This window comes from Gossypium hirsutum, chromosome A10 (assembly GCF_007990345.1).
Source record: "Gossypium hirsutum isolate 1008001.06 chromosome A10, Gossypium_hirsutum_v2.1, whole genome shotgun sequence".
NCBI classification, from domain to species: domain Eukaryota; kingdom Viridiplantae; phylum Streptophyta; class Magnoliopsida; order Malvales; family Malvaceae; genus Gossypium; species Gossypium hirsutum.
Window position 1 is genome coordinate 96,933,735 of NC_053433.1, and position 22,023 is coordinate 96,955,757.

The window sequence follows — 22,023 nt, forward strand, 5'->3', positions numbered from 1 at the left end:
CAAAGTTTACAGGGATTAAGCTCGTCTTCATCATTTGTATCGAGGTAAGTACATATGTAAATAATGTGTTATCAAAGTTTACTTTGGTATATTTTAATAATATTCATGTATAACTAGTTTATTGTTGTTATGTACTTAAATTCTAATTGTTGCCATAAATGTTTAAATGACATGTTATGCGAGTAAATTACAATGTGAACAAATGCGATGCTATTCTATTAGGTATGAAGCCCCGTTGAACTTTAGACATAACATAGGATACAAAGGGGCATGTTATGAAAATTATGCGGTCTGAGCTCATGAGTTAAGCCTGAGTTCATGAGATAAATGCCATAGGTAACATGGGTCTGGGTACTGACTTTGTGTACAGACCCATGAGTGGCTCAATGAGCATACGTTACATGATAGCTATGGGGTCCGGGTCCTAACTTGATAAAAATGCCCATGAGTAGCTCAAATGTGAGTGTTTCATAACACGAGGTAGCCCTAATTTCTTATATGGCATTTAGACGCAAATTTCTCGCGTATCCATATGTATTTTGAGAGTTCAACGGGTAACCCAAGGATTTAGTTGGTGAATAATTTGATGAGGCGTGTATACCCAACTCATGGTTAGGACCTGAGTAAAGAATTAGGTGTGTTAAGTATACATGAATGAAAAGAAGAGTAAGATAGAGACGTTAAGTGATTTTTATCTTTTAAACATGACAAGCTATCGTTGATTCAATATGTTTTTCTTATAATTACACTTCATTTGCTTATATGTACTTACTAAGCTCTCACGCTTACCCTCCTTTCTTTTCTTTCCTTATAGTGTCGCCAAGTTAGCATCGGGAATCCAGTGACATCAAAAGCTTCGATCACACTATCACTCAAGACCTTGGTATAACTAGTTTCCTTGTTTTGTTTTCTGGCATGTATAGGGACTCGAGTCTTTGTTTAGTGTTTTGTTAGTTAGCCATAATGTGTTGGCTCATATGATGAATACGATACTCATTTTGTATAAGGCCATGGATGATGGTCAATACTCATTTTGATTTATAAATGGAAGATGATATTTTCATGGATGAGTGAATTGCATGAATGTAATGTTGTCTATTGTGGTTATTTTGGCTATGTGATGTGCCCTTATGTTAGTATAGAGTGATTTTTGTGCAGGTTACATAAGAAAGGGTGACAAAAAGGCTTAATAAATAGCCTTATTTTGTCCACACGGGTAGGCACATGGGCGTGTGTCTAGGCCGTATGTGAGGCACACGGGCGTGTGTCTAGGCCGTGTGTGACACACGGTTTACCACATGGGCCTGTGATATGGCCGTGTGTCCCCTGCACATAAGAATTATAAGTCAGTATGCATGGTAGTAAACACACGGGCAGAGACACGGCCGTGTGTCTCAGCCGTGCGAAGGGCACAGCCTAGCACACGGGCATGTGCCTTGGCCGTGTGTCCCTTAAGGATTGCTGACGTCAAAAATAGAATGTCCAAGTTTTTGTACACGAGCTAGGACACGGGCGTGTCATGGCCATGTGAAGGACACAGGCCAGAGACACGGGTGTGTTGCTCCTCCCACACGGGCGTGTGCCCTTGTGTTAAGAGATATTTTCAGAGTTCTTTAAAGGACTCGAATTGTTTTCAAATGCGTTCTAATGGATGTTTTGGGCTTTGTAGGCTCTTATTAAAAAGTTTATAAAAAAATTGAAAAGGTTTAATTTGGCCATGTTTTGGTATTATGAAAATGTCTATATGCATAAGTTTAAGTTAGGTAATGCCTCATATTCTGACCCGACGTGGGGCACGGGTGTGGGGTGCTACAGTACCATCCCTTTTTTTTAATAAACAAAACTGGTGCCCCCCATGGAGACACACTAGAATAGATGAATCCATAATCCAAAAGCTCTTAAAGCTGAGCCTTTAGCTCCATAAGCTCCTTCGGTGCCATACAATAAGAAGCGATAGACACCGAGGCTATACCTGGTAGAAGCTCAATACCTAGCTCAACTTCCCAACTCGAAGGTAATCCCAGTAATTCTTTAGGGAAAACATGCAGAATTTTTTTAACTGTTCTAATGTTCCCAATAGAAGAGTCAGTAGAAACAGAATCACTTACAAAAGCCAGATACGCTTCAAACCCTTTCCAGACCAGTTTTTCGGCCACATGAGCAGAGATCACATTGGATAAGTAATCCCGACGCTCGTTGATCATCATCACTTCCACATCCCTCTCAGATATCAGAACTACCCTCTTAGTAACACAATCCAAACTGACTCGATACTCAACAAGCCAGTCCATACCCAGAATCAAATCAAATTCTCCGAATGGTAGCTCTGTCAGATTAGTCAGAAATACAATGCCTTGTACTTCCAACAGTACATTCCTATACAGTCTATTTACCTGAATAGATTGACCTAACAGACTCAGTACAAAAATCTCACTAGAAGTACTCTCAACAAGAATCCCCAAGTTTACTGAAACATTACTAGCTACATAGGAGTGTGTTGACCATATGTCAATCAGTGCAAAATAAGGGACATCAAAAAGAAAGAACGTACCCGTAATCACATCAGCAGCATCTCTATCCTCACGATGTCGAGCAGCATATACTAGTACAAGCTACCTCACCTCAGTCTGATTAGCACTTCTACCCGGTACTGTCTATCCTCTACCCATTCCATTACCACCTCTGGCCAGACCACAGCTCTTAGGCTACTACTGAACTGCTCTTTAAGACTGAACAAAACCCGAAGCTGGAGCTTGCATCTGATCAGAACGTTGTGGGCAATTTCTACTATGATGCTCCATCGACCCACATCGTAGACACACTCCCAACCTCTTCCAACACTTGCCCAGATAGAGTCTACCACAGTCACAGCACGACTGGGCCATAGTAAAAGTAACTAGAACACCAACTCTAGAAGGCCCATCAGGTCTGGCCCGCTTCTTAGGCCTCTGAACAGAACTAGAGGGCTTCGAATCTCTCTTATTCTTACCTCTCTTACGGTCCCTGTTCTGGTGCTCAACGCGCTTAACCTCTTCGGCAATCTTTGCCTTGTCCACTAAAACAACGAACTCCCGCTCCATCTGCGGAGCTATCAGAACTCTCAGACTGTCTCTTAGACCATCCTAGAGTGAGGTTCATGAACTCACATTTGCGAGCATCCACATAACTCGGCCCCACATATTTCCTCTAGAAGCTTGTTTTAAAATACTCTCAATTTATCTGATTTGGCTGAATACCCTCTACAACTGATAACCACTACTGGACACCTTATCACGAAGCAGAGATACTGCACCCTTCAATTTCTGCTCAGGGGTGTGGTCAATATCGTTCATTATCCTCTTAGTAGCCTCTAACCAGTTTTTGGCCACCGTCGGGGCAACTCTAACGATACCCCTAAATAGTTCAGCACCATTAGACCAGAGTTGTTTAGTTACCGGCCCACGGCTCTCAGATCTAGAATGGGGCCTAGTGACCCTCTCCAATACTCTAAACATAGCTTGGACAATGCGTCGTTCCCAACCAAGCGGCTTTGAGACCCATTCTTAGCAGTAAGTGTAGCTAGTGTCTCGCTTGTATTCAGATTAGGCATACTGCCCTTCAAGGACGACTCAACTCGAGTCCCTCTACGATGCCCACCGCGTCCACGAGTACCACAATCACGAGTTCCGCGAGCACTCATCGTATTCAAAGTTTTATCTATATTACGAAGTTTTATGAATCAATTTCAGTATTCATTAGCAATATTTTATGCTTCAAATAATTATCAGAAGTAGTTTCCAAAATTTTAGAACTTTCAGTCTCTAACTAACTAAATGCAGTTTCTAACTAAAGTATTTCTAAGTTAGAAGTATTTACAGAATCAGTACCAAAGACTCGGTGTACCACATACTTACTTTCAGATTAAAAATAAACTTCACTCGGAAACTGTTTTGACAAAAAAATTTTTGAACCCAAACACAGCCCGAGTTTTTTAACTTGGCTTTGATACCACTAAATGTAACACCTCAAATCCAGCCTAAACGTTATGGCCAAATTCGGAAGTATTACGAAGAATATTAGAAAAACCATCTTCCTTATTAACGTAACTATTGTTATTTAGTGAGTTCGATTTGTTTGAAAAACTTATTGAAATACTTATTATAAGGGCGAGATATTGCCTCACACAAAATACTTTCTATTCATAATACAATTCTCGCCCCATAGCCAGATGTAGACAGAATATCAGATAAAACAGATTAATAGATATCAGCATTAACATATCATGTATGCTCGTGTAATAGATATTACACATGCTTATACATAACAGAGTAGATCACTGATAGCACTAGAAAGAACATAGGTTTTTCCTGTTACTTATTGGTTAAATTGTTCCTATTTAGTTATCCTTAGCATATATTTTAGCATTTCAGTTTAGTAAATTTCATTTTATAACTCAGTGAATCCTAGGCTATTTTATCCTTAATTTTGTTATCGTATTACATTAATGTCGCTGTATGAGTTAATTTCAGATTGGGTCTAGAATTGTCGCTGCACCTGCAGTTGTCTAGATAATAACTAAAATTGCGTGAGTTGTCCAGTTTGGTATAACCAATTATACGTAAAAGGACAAAATAATTTTGAAGAAAGGACATATGTACTGTTGGAGGAGGACATAAAATGTGGACGAGAAGAAAATGAGAGCTTTTTTTCCGGATCATCTTCACCATCCTACCTTGAAGCTTGCAGCAATGGTAGGTTAAGCCTCTCATGGGTGAGCCAATGTGAAAACCAGATGCAGACTAGCTTCTGACGAGGAGACCTAAGTGCAAGACAAGAGGGAATAGAGAGATTCAGTCGAGTTGTCTTGGAATAGAATTCTCCACTCGATTCTTTCTTACTTCTTTCCAAATACTAGTGATTACTCTATGTTTTCTGTTTGTATGGAAGTACACATGAATTCTCGGTGAAATGTTATCTTATTGAATCTTGCTTTTATTGTTTAATCTTAGGGTTTGAATGTTTTTTAACACGGAAGTGTTGTTGTAGTCACTAACACTGGAAAGTGCAGTGACAATTTGAGCCAACAAGCATTACAATGGAAGTTGAGTGAGGATTAGAGAAATTTAGTTCACTTGTTCTTAATACTGATATATTTTCATCATCGGAAGGTGGTGTTATTATGCATGTTTAAGTTTCAGATTAAATAGAGGAGTGACACTGGGTAGGATATACATTGAATTTTATTGCCTCGACAATCACCTATCTTTTTATACCTTGCGAGCATTTAATATCCTGCTGAAGATTCATGTTGGGGATCCCAATTTATCTTTATCTTATTTTATTTTATTGTTTTCAAGTTATTGCATCGACAACTATTCTCACAATTTATCTCATTTCTATCTAGTTGTTGCATCGTAATTAATAGACAAAAGACTACCATCCTTGTGAGTTCGATATCTGATAGACTCACATCCTTGATACTTGCATCGACACTGTACGCTTGCACATTATTGTTGTGACGTTAAACATCCGATCAAGTTTTTGGCGCTGTTGCCGGCGATGGCATTTGTTTGATGTTTATTATTGTTTTTGTGTGTTTTTGCACTTTATTTTCCTTATATAATATTTAGTATTCACTAACTAGTTTCTCTTTGTTGCTAATTATTTAACTTTAATTTAGGTGTTTTATGTAACAGCCCGATTTAGGGTCTAGTCAGAGTAGTGGTCCTGGGACCACAAAGCTGAAGTTTAAAATATATTTTATTATTATTTTGGAGTTATAGCATGTTTATATGAATGCATGAAAAATTTGGTGAGTTAATTTTGACGTTTGTGAGCCCAATTGCGAGAAAGGACTAAACGCATAAAGTGTAAAAGTTCTAAATTGATAGCTAAAGGTGTTATTTTATTAGAGAATCAAAATTGGGGGATTTTAAAGGGCAAATAGACACTTAAATGAAAGCATAGCCGACCATAGAGTCAAAGAGGGGACAAAATTTTCAAATTTGGTGAGTTAGGTGACTTATTTTTTACTAAAATAGAAATAAAGAAAGAAAGATGATATCATCCCTTTTTCCATCTTCTTTCTCAACTGATTTTCAGCCATTTTTTTGGGTTTTGAACCTCAAAATTTTTAGCAACTTATCATCCCTAGAAGTAAGTGATTTCCATACCTTTTGTTAATGATTCTTGCATTTTTAGACCCTTGAAGCATGAGCTTTCAAATGATGGGTATATGTTGCAAAATGATTAAGAGTTTAGGGTTTTTTCATTGATGGTTTTTTAATGGTTTCTGAGTTTTTATGAGAGAATATAAGTCTTAGTAGTGTAATAGACAATTTTTGTGAAGGGTGTTAGTATGAAAACACCTAAAGGGACTATTTTGCACAAGTTGTAAAATAGTTGATAAATGTGTGAAATATAATGAATTTGGAGTTTCTATAAGAGTAAAAAGAGTTCAGCTAGGCTTAAGATGCAAAGAAATTTGATAAAAAATGATTTTCGAGCTAGGGGTAAAATAGTCATTTTTCAAAGTCTAGGGGCAAAATGGTCATTTTACCAAAGATGTGAATTTTTAATTGTTTAATTTTATTTAGTGACTAAATGGGTGTATTTTGCTAATATAGATCAAGAATTATCAAATATGAATCTAGATTGGAGGAAAGCTAAGCAAATCGACTAAACCGACTAGTCGTATACGTTTTGTAATCCGAGGTAAGTTGTATGTAAAAATACAACTATATTGCCACTATATATGTTTGAATTTTCATTGAATAGATATGGCATGAATTGCTTGATTGTGGAATTGAGAATGTGTAATGATCATTGAGATAGTAGAATTCCCGTTGGAACCTTAAGAAGTAAATCGGATATTCTTGCCATGACATTTGGGTCACTGGTGTGAGCTAGTATAAGACATGTCTGGGACATGCATCGGCCAAATTATGAGATTCAGTGTAAGACCATGTCTAGGACATGGCATCGACATTGAGATGAGTGCTAGTGTAAGACATGTCTGGGATATGCATCAGCCTCGAGACGTAAGCCAGTGTAAGACATGTCTAGGACATGCATCGGCTACGAGATGTGTCAGTGTAAGACCATGTTTGGGACATGGCATCGGCACGAATAGGCGAGAGCTAGTATAAGACCATGTCTAGCACATGGCATCGGCCTCGATGATGATAACCAGTGTAAGACCATGTCCAGGACATGGCATCGGCAACTTGCCCCATATTTGAGGCTTCTGGAATATCCGATAGTGCTCCAAATGGTTCAACGACGAGAATCATGATTTTAGGTTAATGAAGAAAAGTATAACCTTGTGGTGAGTGTTACAGGTACCTATTTGGTATGTATGAGATATGAGCTCATTATATAATGAGTAAGCCGTGCTTATGCCCACCTTTGTGTTATGAGTATGTTGATTATTGATAAATTGTTGTTGTACAATTATTTATGTGTAACTTACTAAGCTTTTATGCTTACTCTCTTTTCTTTCCATTTTTCTTATAGTGCCGCCTAACTAACCAAAGGATCACCGGAAGTCAAAGATATCGATCACACTATCGACCAAAGCATCCGGTATAATTGAATTTATATTTTTGAACATGGCATGTGTAGAGCTTAGAATTTATTATTTTGTGACTTTAAGAATTGGCCAAATGTGTTGGCTTGGGTTGGAAACCCTTCATTTTGTATTAAGCCTTAATTGATGGCTAATATTCATTTTGAGTTTATAAAAGATGCATTCTCATAGTTGAATGAATGTCTATTATGACTGATCTGGTTGTATGAATTGTGCTTGTTTTGGTATTGGTCGGTATTTGCATGGAACTAGGTATGTAAGGATGGCAATGAGACTTGGTAAATAGCCTTATATTGTCCACATGGGTAGACACACAGGCATGTGTCTAAGCCATGTGTGACACACAGTCTGCTCCACGGGAGTGTAGTCAGACCATGTATCCCCTGCACGTAAAAATTTCAAGTCAGTATGCATGGTAATAAACATACGGGAAGAGACACGGCCGTGTGTCTCAGCCGTGTAGAGGACACGACCTAGTACACGGGCGTGTGACATGGCCGTGTGTCATTTTGGGAATGCTGACGTCAGAAATAGAATACCCAGTTTTTTGCACACGGGCTAACACACGGGCGTATCTTGGCCGTATGAGGAACACGGGCCATCGAGACGGGTGTGTGTTTGGCCGTGTGAAAACCCTATAGGTGTGAATTAGAAATTAATTCCACATGGGCGTGTTGCCCTTCCACATGGGCGTGTGCCCTGTTTTAAAGACAAAATTTTAATAGTTGGTTTAAGGACCCGGAATGGTCCCGATTAGTTTCCGTAATAAGAAGATTAAAGTAGAAATTGAAAAAGTTTTAAATTGGACCGAGTCTTGGTGACTCGAGATTGTTTGTATGCATGAGATCACGTTAGGTAATGCCTTGTACTTTGCCCCAGCATGGGTTACGGGTATGGGGTGTTACATTTTATGATCCGAAGCAAGTCAGATTTTCTTGTCAATTTTGATCCAGAAATTGAAAGGACTGTCCAGAGTAGGCTCCGAGAACAAAGAAATATGGCTTTACCAGGGAACAATGCAGCCATACCCCCGATGCAACAACAAAATGTTAATAACTCATTGTTGCCGCAAGATGCTCGCATACAAAATAGGACTATACGAGATTTTGTAGTACCTGTTTTGGATGATTTACAACCAGGAGTTGTTATGCCAGCAATCCAAGCAGGGAATTTTGAACTCAAGCCAGTAATGTTTCAAATGCTGAATTCTAATGGACAATACGCTGGACTGCCACATGGAGATGCGAGAGAACATCTTAAATCATTTTTATTGATCTGTGCTTCTTTTAGTCAACAAGGCGTTCTTAATGATGCCTTGAAGATATAATTTTTTCCTTATTCCTTACAGGGAAGAGCCGTACTTGGTCTTTTGGGCTACCTGCCGGATCAATTACTTCTTTGGATACACTAGCAACACAGTTTGTTTTGCGATTTAACTCGTCGACAAGGAATGCTCGTCTTCGAAATGATATTACTGCTTATCATCAGCTGGATGATGAAAATCTTCACATCACATGAGAACGTTATAAATCTTTACTTCAACATTGTCTCATGCACGACATTCAACTAGAAACTCAAATTAAATATAAGAATCATTTTCCAACTAATTAAATTCCTAAGAAAATTACTACTTTCTATCATACAAACACTAAAAAAATATTACATTCAAAAGAAGGTAAACCAATTTTTACATACTAGACGTTAGAACCACATTCTAAACATCCTCTTAATTTGATAATATTGAGTATTAATTAGTATAAATATCCTCCAATTTCTTGATTTTGCAAGAATAGAGCTATGAGAACTTTGAAATCCCCCAATTCAAGTCCCACCCTTGTAAACATGTGAAATCTTAATTTAAATCTTATTCAAGATATTATTTATATTTGTTTTAATTTAAATCTGAATATATATCGATTTTCAATCCACCTACATTAATTTGATTTCGATTATGATTATACAAACTGATTTGAGATCATACTTATAATTGTACTTACCATACGCGGTACAAAGTTTAAAAAAAAAAAAACCTGGATACTAGTGCATGTTATCCCAAAACTAAACTAAGGCTTCATATAACAACTGAGATCCTGTCAGCTTTTACATAAAGAGTGCTGCAAACATGTGTTTATACCCCAAATAAACCCATCCAATCAAAGTAATAAAATTATTTTAAGGGGAAAAAAAAGATGATCCATTGAATATATTAACAATGTAAACATGCTTATTGAACTCATATCTGTGTAGCCATGGCAAAGGAGAGAGCTTGAGAAATGGGCAGTGCCGCAATCGAAAACTTTCTTATAATCTAGATTTGGCCTGCTCCACCGGCGCGCTCTGCAATCCAACAGTTCAATAATCAGAACAAATTACAGTTAGCCTTGTCAGCTACACAACCTAATATGATATAGTTTACAGATACACCATGGCTATTCTCTGGCAAAAATGGAGGATAATTTTGGTGCATATGCAACAAGCATGGGAAATTACTGAATTTTGTTTAACAAAAGCCAGCCTTATACAACCAAACATATGTATGATTGTGGTACCAAGTGATTGACATAACGAGATGAAAAAGGAACACCATGATAAATTTATGGTATGAATAATGATCGGTGGGTCCTGAACGATCACAGTTCCAATAATGTAGCAAACAATCTCTATGGTTTTAAGGTTTGCTTACCAATGGAGCACCCTTGGCTGCCATTTCAGCCAAGAAGGCACAAGGCTTGAAGAATTCTCCATACATTTTTGTCCACTCCTCCAGTCTACAATAAATGTAGTTAGATCCGAGAGAGTCGGCCCAAAACATGATTCCTCCCCTGAGAAATGTTAAAAGCTATTTAGTTTATCGAGAAATCAATGAGGAACCAGAAGGATTAATGAAAACCTCGACAAGATTACAAACCGGTAAGGTGGAAATCCCATTCCCATAACAGAAGCAATGTCAAGGTCAGCCCCTTTCACTGCAATACCTTCGGCTAAAACCCGGCAAGTCTCATTCACAACTGGGAAGAATATCATCTCCACAATGTCCTTATCGGACAATTTCACAAACTGCATAGAAGTGTAGTCCCACAAATATGAGATAGAGAATTTGACAATCATATTTAATCGCTCACACAAAACAGTATTCGATGTGATCATAGCTTCAAGCTAAGTAAAAAGAGTGACACCAAATACAACAGTTTGGAACACAAAACGGACCTTAGGGTCAACAGCTACACCTGAAATGCTCCTCGACTTCTCGATGTATTTATATAGTTCAGGATCAGGACTAGGTTTGCGATTATTGTTGTATGAATAAAACCCTTTACGGGTCGCTTCACCTGAAACAAAGTGGATCATGATAATAAGATATGCCTGAAGATGGAATTTGTTCGTTTGCTAAGGTCCAAGAATGAAAATTGTACCAGTTCTCTTATCCTCTTGCATAAGTGGGACAAGCATTGATTTATAGGTTCGTTCAGGGAAGTTCTCAATGAACTGCATTCCACTTGCAATTGCAACACCGAAACCAACTAGGTCAGCCAATCTGAATAAAAAATAAAATTACTAAGAGCTTCACCGACACATCAAAACTTCTACAAGGCAACTGCAAGAATAAAAATACCAAACTATATTTTATTTTATAACGAATTAGGAACCTGAATGGGCCCATTGGCATTCCAAACTTGGTAATTACTTGATCAATCCGATAAACATCAGTTCCCCGTTCAACGAGGAAAAGGCCTAATTGCGTATAAGGGAAGAACATCCTATTGACAGCAAAACCTGTACAATTGCCAACAACAATCGGAGTCTTCTTTATTTTCTTCCCAACATCGAGCATGTCAACAATTATTTGGGGAGATGTTTGCTTGGTACGAACAATTTCCAATAGTGGCATGACATGAGCTGGACTGCATCAGACAGATATATCAATAAATGAACCATCTAAGTGAAGAAACAGCACAAGAAGAAGAAAAATAGGAGTTGCACCCAGTATAATACCTAAAGAAATGAGCCCCAACAATCCGATCCTGGGATTTGGTCCTCTCACCGATCAAGCTCAAATCAATAGTGGAAGTGTTACTTGCAAGTATGCAATGTGGAGAGCAGAATTTCTCGAGATCAGCAAAAATTTGTTGCTTCAAAGAAACATTCTCAATAACTGCCTGTTACAAGGATTATAAACAAAAACAAAATCAATATTAAAACTACGGATGAAACACCATAGGAAAGGCAAGATGATAACACATTCTTAACTACCTCAATGACCATGTCCACATCTCTAAAGCTTTCATAGTCAAGAACCCCGCTAAGCAGAGAGATTGTTTTTTCAAACTTTTCTTGACTCATTTTCCCTTTCTTAACTCGGCTTTGAAGATTGGCTGCACAAAAAAGAATATGATCATACAAACAATCAAAAGTGATATCCTTAAAGAAAATAAACAATCCAGTTGTGCTCACCTTTGACGCGACCAATTCCAGCCTCCAAAAACTTCTCATTCACTTCTTTCAGGATTACTGTATAATTGCTAAGAATCAATGCAGTTGCTATTCCGGAGCCCATTAAACCTCCACCAAGTACAGCAACTTTCCTCACCTGTCTTGGCATTAGCCCCCTGTCGGTAATCCCGGGAACCTGTCCATTGCTAAGAGATAAGTGTTTGTAAAATGTCAAGCAGGGAAGCTAGCAGAGGTTAGGGGTAGCATAAGGGCTACCTTTTACAAAGGGCTCAAGAAATGGATACTTTGAAGAGTATAGTGTAAAACAACTCTAGAGTTGATATATTGAACAATAAATTATTTCTATCAACGATAAATTGTAAGACACAGTTTGAGCCTCACGTTACATGCCAGATAAACTAAATCAAAATATATTTCAATTAGTTGAAGCACTATGAACACCAATGATGAGAGAGAGAGAGAGAGATGATTTTGATCAAAGATATGTTTTGGACCAGGCTAGCTGATATGAAAAGTGAAAAAGATTTCACCTTAGCTACAAAATAATGAGGTGAATTCTAAAATTCTAAAATCATATCTCTAATCAACATTCGATTGCAGAATCTATTAAAGGTATGTATGAAGGGATAGAACGAAAAACCAGTGCCTAATAGTAATTATCCTTTGAACCTTAGATGTTCCGCGCATAGCAAAGAAGATGTGGACCAAGCTTTTGCATGTGTCAGATTTAAGAAGTACTTGGAAAGCTTCAGCCTCCTGCCAATATCAAATGTGTCGTTATGAAGTTGACTTTTAGTTGTAAATAAAAAGATAATTGAAAATGTATTAAAACCATAATGGGGATAAGCAGTGACCTTCCACAGCCCTGCCCTAGGACCAGCAACTATACCCTCTTCAATAACATCAATACAAACCAAGGGGTGTTTGAGATTTGGAGCTCGCTTCCGAGCCTGTGCTCTAGCAAAGTTAAATATTTCCCGGGCTTCCCCAAGGGGCTCTAGCTTTTCAGTTTTGTAGAGAGTAGCAACCCATGGTTTTCTTCGTGCCAAAATATCTAGTGCCCACCAACGTGCAGTCTCTATCAACTCATGAGATGAAACGACAGCATTGACTAGACCCAATCCAAGTGCTTCTTCACCTTTAACAGGCTTAGATGTCTATTTAAGGGAAAGAAGGGAAGAACAAAGTGCTCAGTCAATGAACAGATATTAATATAGTAACCATATCAAATCATACCAAAGCCTGATGTAAGAAAAATGAATACTGATCTAACCACATACCAACATCATTTCAAGGGACTTCGTGAGACCAACGAGTCGTGGAAGTCGCTGTGTACCTGAGCCCATTTAGGAGCAGAAAGCAGAATATAAATAATGCCAATATAACCAGGAATTACCCCAAGCTGAAGAAATGAAAGAGTCATACCTCCAAACCCAGGAATAACCCCAAGTTGAAGTTCAGGCAGGCCTAATTGTGCTGTAGGAGTCGATATTCTCGCATGACATGCCTGAAAGGAAAAAAACTATAAAGATATTTTCTTTCCAACAAAAATAAGAGATTTCTGAAGTTAAATAAAATACAGACCATTGCAACTTCTAGACCCCCACCTAAGGCAAGGCCATCAATGGCAGCAACTGATGGTTTTTCTGCAGCTGAAGTACAAAGTATCTAGAGTCAACACGGATCCATGCAACTTTGAAATGCTTTCTGTTTTAGAAATCATTATACGGTAATTACCTTCTAAAGTGTCACTGACAATCTCAACTGATACAAAACCAAGCTTCGGCTGCTCCACTGGAAAATACTACCAACCCATCAATTTCAAGCCAATGCAATATATATACATAAAGGACTTCTGTGCATACCTTTTCCTGATTGCATTCCATCAAAAGATGTGATATCAAAACCACCAGAAAATTTTCCATTTGCACCTGCTCACAGAAGCATCTCAATAACCAATTCCAGTCTTTTTGGAAAAGCAGTAACAGAGACAATATCTATACACATCTTTTCCTTTAATTTTAAGGAGTGATCTCTTTGAACTTACCTGTAACAACAATGGCTTTCACATCGTCTCTTTGTAAGGCCTTGTCGTAACTCTCTTTTAAGCTATACAACACTGTAAGGAGGACACACAAAGCCAAGGGAGATCAATTGCATATCTTCTCACATATACAAAATCATTAAAATGTAATTGTGGGGGAAGAATGATGACTATTGTTTTCATGTAACCATATAACCTAATTTGGGCAATATACCAAGCAAAAAAAAGAACAATGAAATTATAGATCCAAATTTGCCTTCGAACCCCAATTATGCTTCACAATTTTCTTTTAAAATCTAACACTCTTTTTCTCTATTACGGAATACAAGTATATAATCTGGAGTTTTTCTACAGCTTTATCTATTGCTATATAATTCAATCAATAAAAGAACCATATTTTGAGTAGCATAAAGTGAATTACTTGCAAACCGACCAACACAGAACCATGTAAGAGAATTGTAGGTCAACATTAATGGTTCAAATATAAGCCCTATTTTGAGTAGCATAAAGTGAATTACTTGCAAACCGACCAACACAGAACCATGTAAGAGAATTGTAGGTCAACATTAATGGTTCAAGTATAAGCCCTCTAAATTCCAATCTTTGCAAGAAAAATGAATATCAAGTTGATAAATACATCTGTTTTCCTCTGCAGCTAAATAAAACCCAATACAATTCTTTTGCTAACGAACCCCAAAAAGATCAAAACTTTATAAAGCAATTTGCATAGAAAAAGTGTGGGTCATAAATAACAAAGAAATCCCAAATTCCATAACTCAAAATCAATAGGCAAAAAGGAAAGATAAAGAAAGAAGAAAATGAAAAGAGGGGGTACCATCAGGAGAAAGAGAATTGACAGGAGGATTGATGATGGTGATAACAGCAACTCCATCAACTCCAACTTCAAGGGTTGTTCTTCCATTGTTCTTGCTCCCCATTATCACTCTTTGCTTAGGCTATAATCTCTTGCTTTATTTATTTTTAATCAAAATTTGGAGTCGAACAATGGGTATTAATTAATAGTAAAAATTATAAAAGGAGTTAGTTGGGTCGACGATTTTATTTAAGGAGGTGTCGTGTAAGAAGGCGGAGGAGGGAGTGACGTTTGAAGAAAAGAGTGTACGGAGAAACCCAAGTTAGTAGGCTTTAATCAACAGCTGCTCCAAATCTTTGAACTGCTTCGTTGGTCTCAAAGTTGCTTGGTTGAGTTCCAACGCCAACGCCAACGCCAACGCCAACGCCTGCATGGCTGTCCTCATCCAACCATATTTGTTTGCTGTTCCACTCTCATTTTATATATTTATTGAGCACAACTATAATCAGAGTTAATTTATGTTTATTGATAGCACAACCCTCTAATTCTCATAAATGAAATTGAAAAATGGTAATACATCTCACTGAGTTAAACTTTTTTACTACATTACTTGCTATGCATCACAAATCAAATTAAGAGAATAACAGGTAAAACATTAACTGCCCCTGTATAAAAACGAAAATATTGTCTTTTAGATACAATTTTCTTGAAGTTTAGTGAAAGTTAATTCTTTGAGAATTAATTTGGATGGAAAATACATTTAATTACAGTTTATGTAAAAATAGTAGTGGCGATGAAATTAAACACTGTACCAATACTATAGCGTGATATAAAAAGTAAGCTAAACACATCATACGCTAAACACATCATACTATACCTTATCGTCTATCTAAATCCATTCAAATTCATGGTGAATTTAATTCACTAACATATTAAATATAAAATGTATTAATATTATATTTATATTCAATTTTACTCTATTCATGAATAATTTCATTTTGCGACTAAGTGTCACATGGGTAGCTTGGGCGAGGTGTCAATTTTCTATCGGCTATCTTTAGGGTAAGATATTAAAATGCAAAGTAGGGGAAATTAGGCTGAGAGAGATAAGACGAAGAAAACAAAGTTGGATTATGATAATTCCAAAGTATTAAAACCCTTGGTCTTGGTCGCTTTCGTTATCGAACCCACTTTACCTTTTTTTTTCAAAAAGATAATTTCATTTATATATAAAATATTACCATCAAAGGAAAGGAGTGGAGAAAACTCAAATATGTTAGAAATAAATTGTAAACAAAAATTGTATAAAATAAAGGGGGTTTTATGTCCTTGATATATTATTTTAATAAATTTTTTATCTTGAATTTTGGACTTTAAATTTTGAACTTTAAATTTTAAACTTTGTATCTTGGTTATTGAAACTCTAGACTCAAGTCTAAAATTTAGAGTTCAGAGTTAAAAGTTCAAGGTCTAGAATTTTAGGGTCCAAGATTTAGAATTTAAGATTCAAGATTTAAATTAAAAAATTATTAAAATAATATGTTAATTACATAAAAAAAGATATTGAAATGACATTAAATAATTAGTAAAAGATATAAAATGATATAACATCTCTATTTTATATAATTTTTCCTTAAAAATGACGTAATGTCTCTATTTCGTATAATTCTTTTTAGAATATCTTAGAAAATAATATAAAAAGAACGTTAAACATAATGGATACAAAGCTATATTAACTAGTAAGATGGATCTCTTAAATTGCCGCTTTAAATTCAACACTCATCATCTTGTCTTTCCCAAATAACTTAATGTTAAATCTTTTAAATTATATATAAACATAAATAAATTAATTTAAATTCGATATACCACGTCATTAAAATAAGTCACAATCGACGAATCTTTCACTAACTCCAACAAAAACCACTAAAAGAGCAAGAGCCAACCCCTAAACTAAAATTATTAGGATGGCAATTAATAACATTCATTCTTATAATTTATTTTTTATAGATCGAATAATTTTAGTAATTTTAGATGGACTAAAATTAGAATATGATTTATAGGGAGTTTATTATTAATTCAAATTTCATTGGCATAAATTTTAATAAAAAAAGTTTAATTATATAAAATTTTTCTAGTCAATCCAATTGGATCTACTTAACTACTAATAGCGGTTCCAATCATATTCATCGATACATATTGCTTTGGTAATCATTTGAAATAATGACTTGTTTTTCACCAGTGAATTTTTAGTTTGTATCTATAGTTTAGTTCGTTCATTAGGATTGTATCAGTTTGAATAATGTATAGTGTAAAATTGAACGTCGATAATAACAATAAATCGTAAAAAAGAGAGAAAAATAGAACATATAGAATTTTACGTAAAAACCCTTTTGGGAAAAAACTACATATATAGGAGAAGAAAATTCACCATGTCGAATTCGAATGATATAAGAAGAGAAACGATTACGTCTATTTATAGGTTTAAAAATCTTATTCTAATCAAAGTCAAATAGAAGTAATGTAGTAAGAATAAAGCAGCTTATTCTATTCAACATCAAATAGAGATTGCTTATTTGGGATCTACGATGGGCTACAACCCTCGTAGACCCCCTATCTTGCCACTTAAATTTTATTTTTAATAGAAATTTGGGTCACACAACTTCTAACAATCTCTACATTGACACAAATTCTCAACGAACAAATTCTTCGTCACGAACTCTTAACGAACAAATTTTTCATCATGAACTCTCAACGAACAAGTTCTCCACCTCTTCCAAGAAACCCCTTAAGGGTTTATCTTCAACAATGAACACCAACCAAGTCAAACAATGCTCAAACTTGGTTATAGAAAGTGACTTAGTCATCATATCTGCAGGATTATCAGAGTATTAATTTTGCTTACAAAAATATCACCATGAGCAATAATATCACGAACAAAATGATACCGAATATCAATGTACTTTATTCTCTCATGAAGCATTTAATCCTTCATAAAGGAATATGTCACTTTGATTGTCATAAAATATAGTACTGATTTGAAGGTCTTCATTTAGCTCACTGAAAAGCCCCTTTAACCAAATAACTTCTTTACAAGTCTCAGTAATCACCATGTACTCAACTTCAATGGTAGACAAAGCGACATTAGTTTGCAAAGTGGCTTTTCCAACTAATTGCACAACTCCCAATTGTAAAGACATAAGCTGTGAGAGATTTTTTTTATCAAGGTCTCCAGCAACATCATCATCAACATACCCAATGACTCTATTTCTATTTCTTCCAAACTGTAAGCAAACATTAGTAGTACCTCGTAAGTATCTCAAAATTCATTAAACTGCTTTTCAGTGTTCTTTACTGGGATTTACCATGTATCTACTAATTGCACTAACTACATATGATAAATTTGGACGTGAACAAACCATAGCATACATAAGAGATCCCACTACACTAGAATATAAAACATGTGAAATGTAGTCAATCTCATCATTTGACTGTGGAGACAAAGCCTATAAAAGTTTGAAATGAGCTACTAAAAGAGTACTAACAGGCTTAGCACTTTACATATTGAACCTGCAAAGAACTTTCTTAATATACCCTTTCTAACTTAGGTACAATTAACTTGCTTTTCTATCTTTTAGAATCTTCATACCAAGTATCTTCTTTGCTGCTCCAAAATTCTTCATCTCAAATTCTTCACTAAGCTGGGCTTTAACCTTTCTTATCTCTCTTTTATCTTTTGCTGCTATCAATATGTCATCAACATAAAGGAGTAGATACATAAAAAAACCATCATTGTTTTTTTTTAAATAAACACCACTGTCTAAGCTACTTCTTTTGAAATAATGAGTAGTCATAAAAGAATAAAACTTCTGTACCACTGCCTTAGTGACTGTTTCAAGCCATAAAGGGACTTTTTCAACAAGCAAACATAGTCTTCTTTTTCTGCGACTGTAAAGCCCTCTGGTTGTTGCATATAAATATCCTCCTCAAGTTCACCATGTAAGAACGTTCTTTTTACATCTAACTGTTCGAGCTCCAAATTATACATGACCGCAATACCAAGCAAGACTCGAATTTAACTATGCTTCAATAATAGAGAAAACACATCTATGAAGTCTACACCTGGAATCTAAGTGTAACCTTTTGCAACAAGTCATGCTTTATATCTAAATTCTTCAACTCTTGGAGTCCCTTCTTTCCTTTTGAATACCATTTACAACAAACAACCTTCTTACCTTTAGGAAGCTTTAGAAAATCCCATGTTCTATTCCTGTTAAGCGTTTCCATCTTTTTTTGCATGGAAAACATCTACTTTTCTAAGTCTTCACAGCTAACTGCCTTGGGAATAAGTAGATGGCTCTTTATTTGCATCTATATCTTTAGCTACATTTAAAGCATAAGTTATTAGATCAGCCTCGACATACCACTTTGGGGGTTTAATTTCTCTTCTAGCTCTATTTTTTGTAATAAAATATGATGGTGAATAAGTGGCTTTATTCTGAATTTCTGTACTATCTTGAGGAGTTGACTCTATTGTAGATCTTAGATCAATTTGATGCTCCACCTGCTTTTGTAGTTCTTTATTGGAAGAGTCTTTAAGAGATAAGTTAGGTCACATAACAATTTCATAAAAAATAACATCCCTGCTAATCTCAACTTTTTTATTTTCAAGACACCATAACTTATACCCTTTAACATAGTCTTATAGCTAAGAAAAACATATTTAATGGATCTCGATTCCAATTTCCCCTTATCAACATGAGCATATGTAGGACACCCAAAAATTTCAAATTAGAATAATCAATAGGACTACCAGGCCATACCTCTTGTAGAGTTTTTCTCTCAATGGCAATAGATGGAAATCGGTTGATCCAAAAGCATGCAATAGAGATTGCTTCAGCCCAAAACGACTTCAGCAAATTAAAATTTGACAACATACATCGAAGCTTCTCCATGATCATTCTGCTCATTTGTTCTGCAACACCGTTTTGGTTTAGAGTATGACGAACTGTCAAGTGTCTCACGGTCCCTTCTGATTTACATAATTCGTTAAACTCATCAAAATAAAATTCTAAGCCATTATCAGTACGGAGGTGTTTTATCTATTTTCCTGTCTATTTCTCAACCATAGTTTTGTAAGACTTGAATGTGAAAAACACATCACTTGTTTGCTTCAGGAAGAACGCCCAAACTTTTTTGGAAAAACCATCAATAAATGTTAGCATATAATTAGCTCCACCTTTCGAATGCACTCTAGAGGGTCCCTAAAGATCAGAACAAATATAATCCAATGTTTCCTCTATGCTATGGATTCCTTTGGTGAATTGAACTCTCTTTTGTTTCCCAAAAATGCAATGCTCACAGAATTTCAGTTTGCAAATTCCCTGCCCATCAAGAAGTCCTATTTTTCTCAATTCTGCCATGTCGTTCTCACTCATATGCCCTAGACGCATATGCCAAAGTCTAGTAACATCATCATCTAACAAGAAAGAGGAAGCGACGGCTGCATCACCAGTAATAGTAGAACCCTGCAAAACATATAACTCGGCAGTTTTTCTCTGTCATTTCATCACAACGAGGGAACCTTTGCTAATCTTCAGAACCCCACTTTAAGTTGTGTATTTGTGTTTTTTTAATCAAGAGTACTCAACAAAATCAAATTCCTCTTCAATTCTAGTACATTTCGTACGCCACTAAGAGTTCTAAGAACTCCATCGATCAACTTGATTTTGATTGTGCCAACACCTATGGTTTTACATGAAGCATTATTTCCCATCAAAACAAAACCTTCAGATACTATTTCATAAGTGGTAAACCAATCCCGATTTAGACTCATATAGAAGGTGCAACCAGAATCATGAATCCATTCCTTGCTCACTTTATAATTGTTGGCAGAAACAACTAGAAGTTTACCATCGCTGTAGTCTTCTATAATATTAGCTTCACTAAATTTTTTTCCCTTTTGATTCGTAGCCTCCCTTTTGATCTTGTTCTACATCTTATAATACTCAGATTTAATGTGTCATTTTTTTTGTAGAAGTTACAAATTTTACCTGTATTTAAGGATCTCGATCTACCCTTAGATTTATTACAAGGATTTTGATCCTTTATCCTCCCATGATCATCATCAATATTTTGTTCTTGTTTTCTAGGAACAGTGAGACCCTCTCCTTGAGAGTCGGATCTAACCACAAGATGTTTCATCTTATCATACGAGGCCAAAGAAGCATAGACCTCATCAACTATGAGAGATTCGCGGCTATACAAAATCGTGTCTCTAAAGGTTGAATAAGACGGGGGCAACGAATAAAGTAGAATCAACCTTAGATCTTTTTTATCATATTGAACCTCCATGGCCTACAAATCTGAGATAATTTCTTTAAACAGAGTTAAGTGTTCGTGCACAGACGCACCTTCCTCCAAACAATAAGCATAAAGATGATGCTTCATATGTAACTTACTAGTTAGGGTTTTCAACATGTATAGTTGTTGCAGTATTGCCCATAATGCAGCGATAGTCTTTTCTTTCATCACATTCTGCAGAATTTTGTTTGAAAAATACAGATGTAATTGCGTCAAAGCCTTTCAATCTTTATGCTTCGTTTCTTTTTCTGTCAACGTCAAAGGCATCTTATCTATCCCTAGCAGGGCATCCTCCAAATCCATCTGCGCAAGAACTGCCTGCATCTTTATCTACTACAACGCTAATCTTGTGTTATGATCCAATAGCAGAATTTCATACTTTAATAATGCAATTACCGTGATCAAGATAAGTAACCCCGGAAGCTCTGATACTAGTTTTTGAAATTGAATGTCGATAATGACAATGAATCGCAAAAAAGAGAGAAAAATAGAACACACAAAATTTTACGTGGAAACCCCTTTGGGGAAAAATCACATGCAGATGAGAAGAAAATTCACTATGTCGAATTTGAATGATATAAGAGGAGAGACGATTACGTCTATTTATAGGTTTAAAAGTTTTATTTTAATCAAAGTCAAATAGAAGTAATGCAGTAATATTTAAACACCTTATTCTAATCAACATCAAATAGAGGAAGTAAACTTTGGCCCTCGACTTTCACCCTCATAGATTCCCTATCTTTCCACTTGTATTTTATTTTTAACAGGAATGTGGGTTATATAACT

At 36.0% G+C, this 22,023-nt stretch overlaps 2 protein-coding genes across 2 annotated transcripts; both read right to left on the minus strand.

Annotated features, from left to right (window-relative positions):
• Positions 1–1,898: 1,898 nt before the first annotated feature.
• On the minus strand, positions 1,899–3,679 carry LOC107895518 (uncharacterized). The gene is made up of 4 exons (XM_016820783.2): positions 3,435–3,679; positions 3,267–3,393; positions 2,741–3,122; positions 1,899–2,602 (listed from the first exon to the last, which is right to left on the minus strand). Exons 1-4 carry the CDS (start codon positions 3,677–3,679, stop codon positions 1,899–1,901), a joined length of 1,458 nt encoding a protein of 485 aa, XP_016676272.1.
• A 5,935-nt stretch (positions 3,680–9,614) lies between these two features.
• LOC107896697 (peroxisomal fatty acid beta-oxidation multifunctional protein MFP2) lies at positions 9,615–15,396 on the minus strand. The gene is made up of 18 exons (XM_016821928.2): positions 14,899–15,396; positions 14,067–14,138; positions 13,885–13,950; positions 13,757–13,813; positions 13,604–13,671; positions 13,445–13,526; positions 13,300–13,355; positions 12,874–13,176; positions 12,689–12,775; positions 12,020–12,194; positions 11,819–11,940; positions 11,561–11,724; positions 11,215–11,469; positions 10,981–11,102; positions 10,775–10,896; positions 10,476–10,624; positions 10,251–10,389; positions 9,615–9,904 (listed from the first exon to the last, which is right to left on the minus strand). The coding sequence occupies exons 1-18, from the start codon at positions 14,999–15,001 to the stop codon at positions 9,869–9,871; spliced, it is 2,178 nt and encodes a 725-aa protein (XP_016677417.2). The 5' UTR covers positions 15,002–15,396; the 3' UTR covers positions 9,615–9,868.
• Positions 15,397–22,023: the final 6,627 nt, after the last annotated feature.

Bases quoted from the DNA above. Each gene is read 5' to 3' on its own strand.
- LOC107895518 (XM_016820783.2), bottom strand. From the start codon at position 3,679: ATGAGTGCTCGCGGAACTCGTGATTGTGGTACTCGTGGACGCGGTGGG. The intron at 3,123-3,266 runs GTGTCCAGTAGT...ACCTCACTCTAG, and splicing joins TATCTCTGCTTCGTGATAAG to GATGGTCTAAGAGACAGTCT. The intron at 2,603-2,740 runs GTTTTGTTCAGT...AGCTTGTACTAG, and splicing joins GATGCAAGCTCCAGCTTCGG to TATATGCTGCTCGACATCGT.
- LOC107896697 (XM_016821928.2), bottom strand. From the start codon at position 15,001: ATGGGGAGCAAGAACAATGGAAGAACAACCCTTGAAGTTGGAGTTGAT. The intron at 13,356-13,444 runs GTATGACTCTTT...AAATGGGCTCAG, and splicing joins GGTTATTCCTGGGTTTGGAG to GTACACAGCGACTTCCACGA. The intron at 13,177-13,299 runs GTATGTGGTTAG...TCCCTTAAATAG, and splicing joins AGTCCCTTGAAATGATGTTG to ACATCTAAGCCTGTTAAAGG.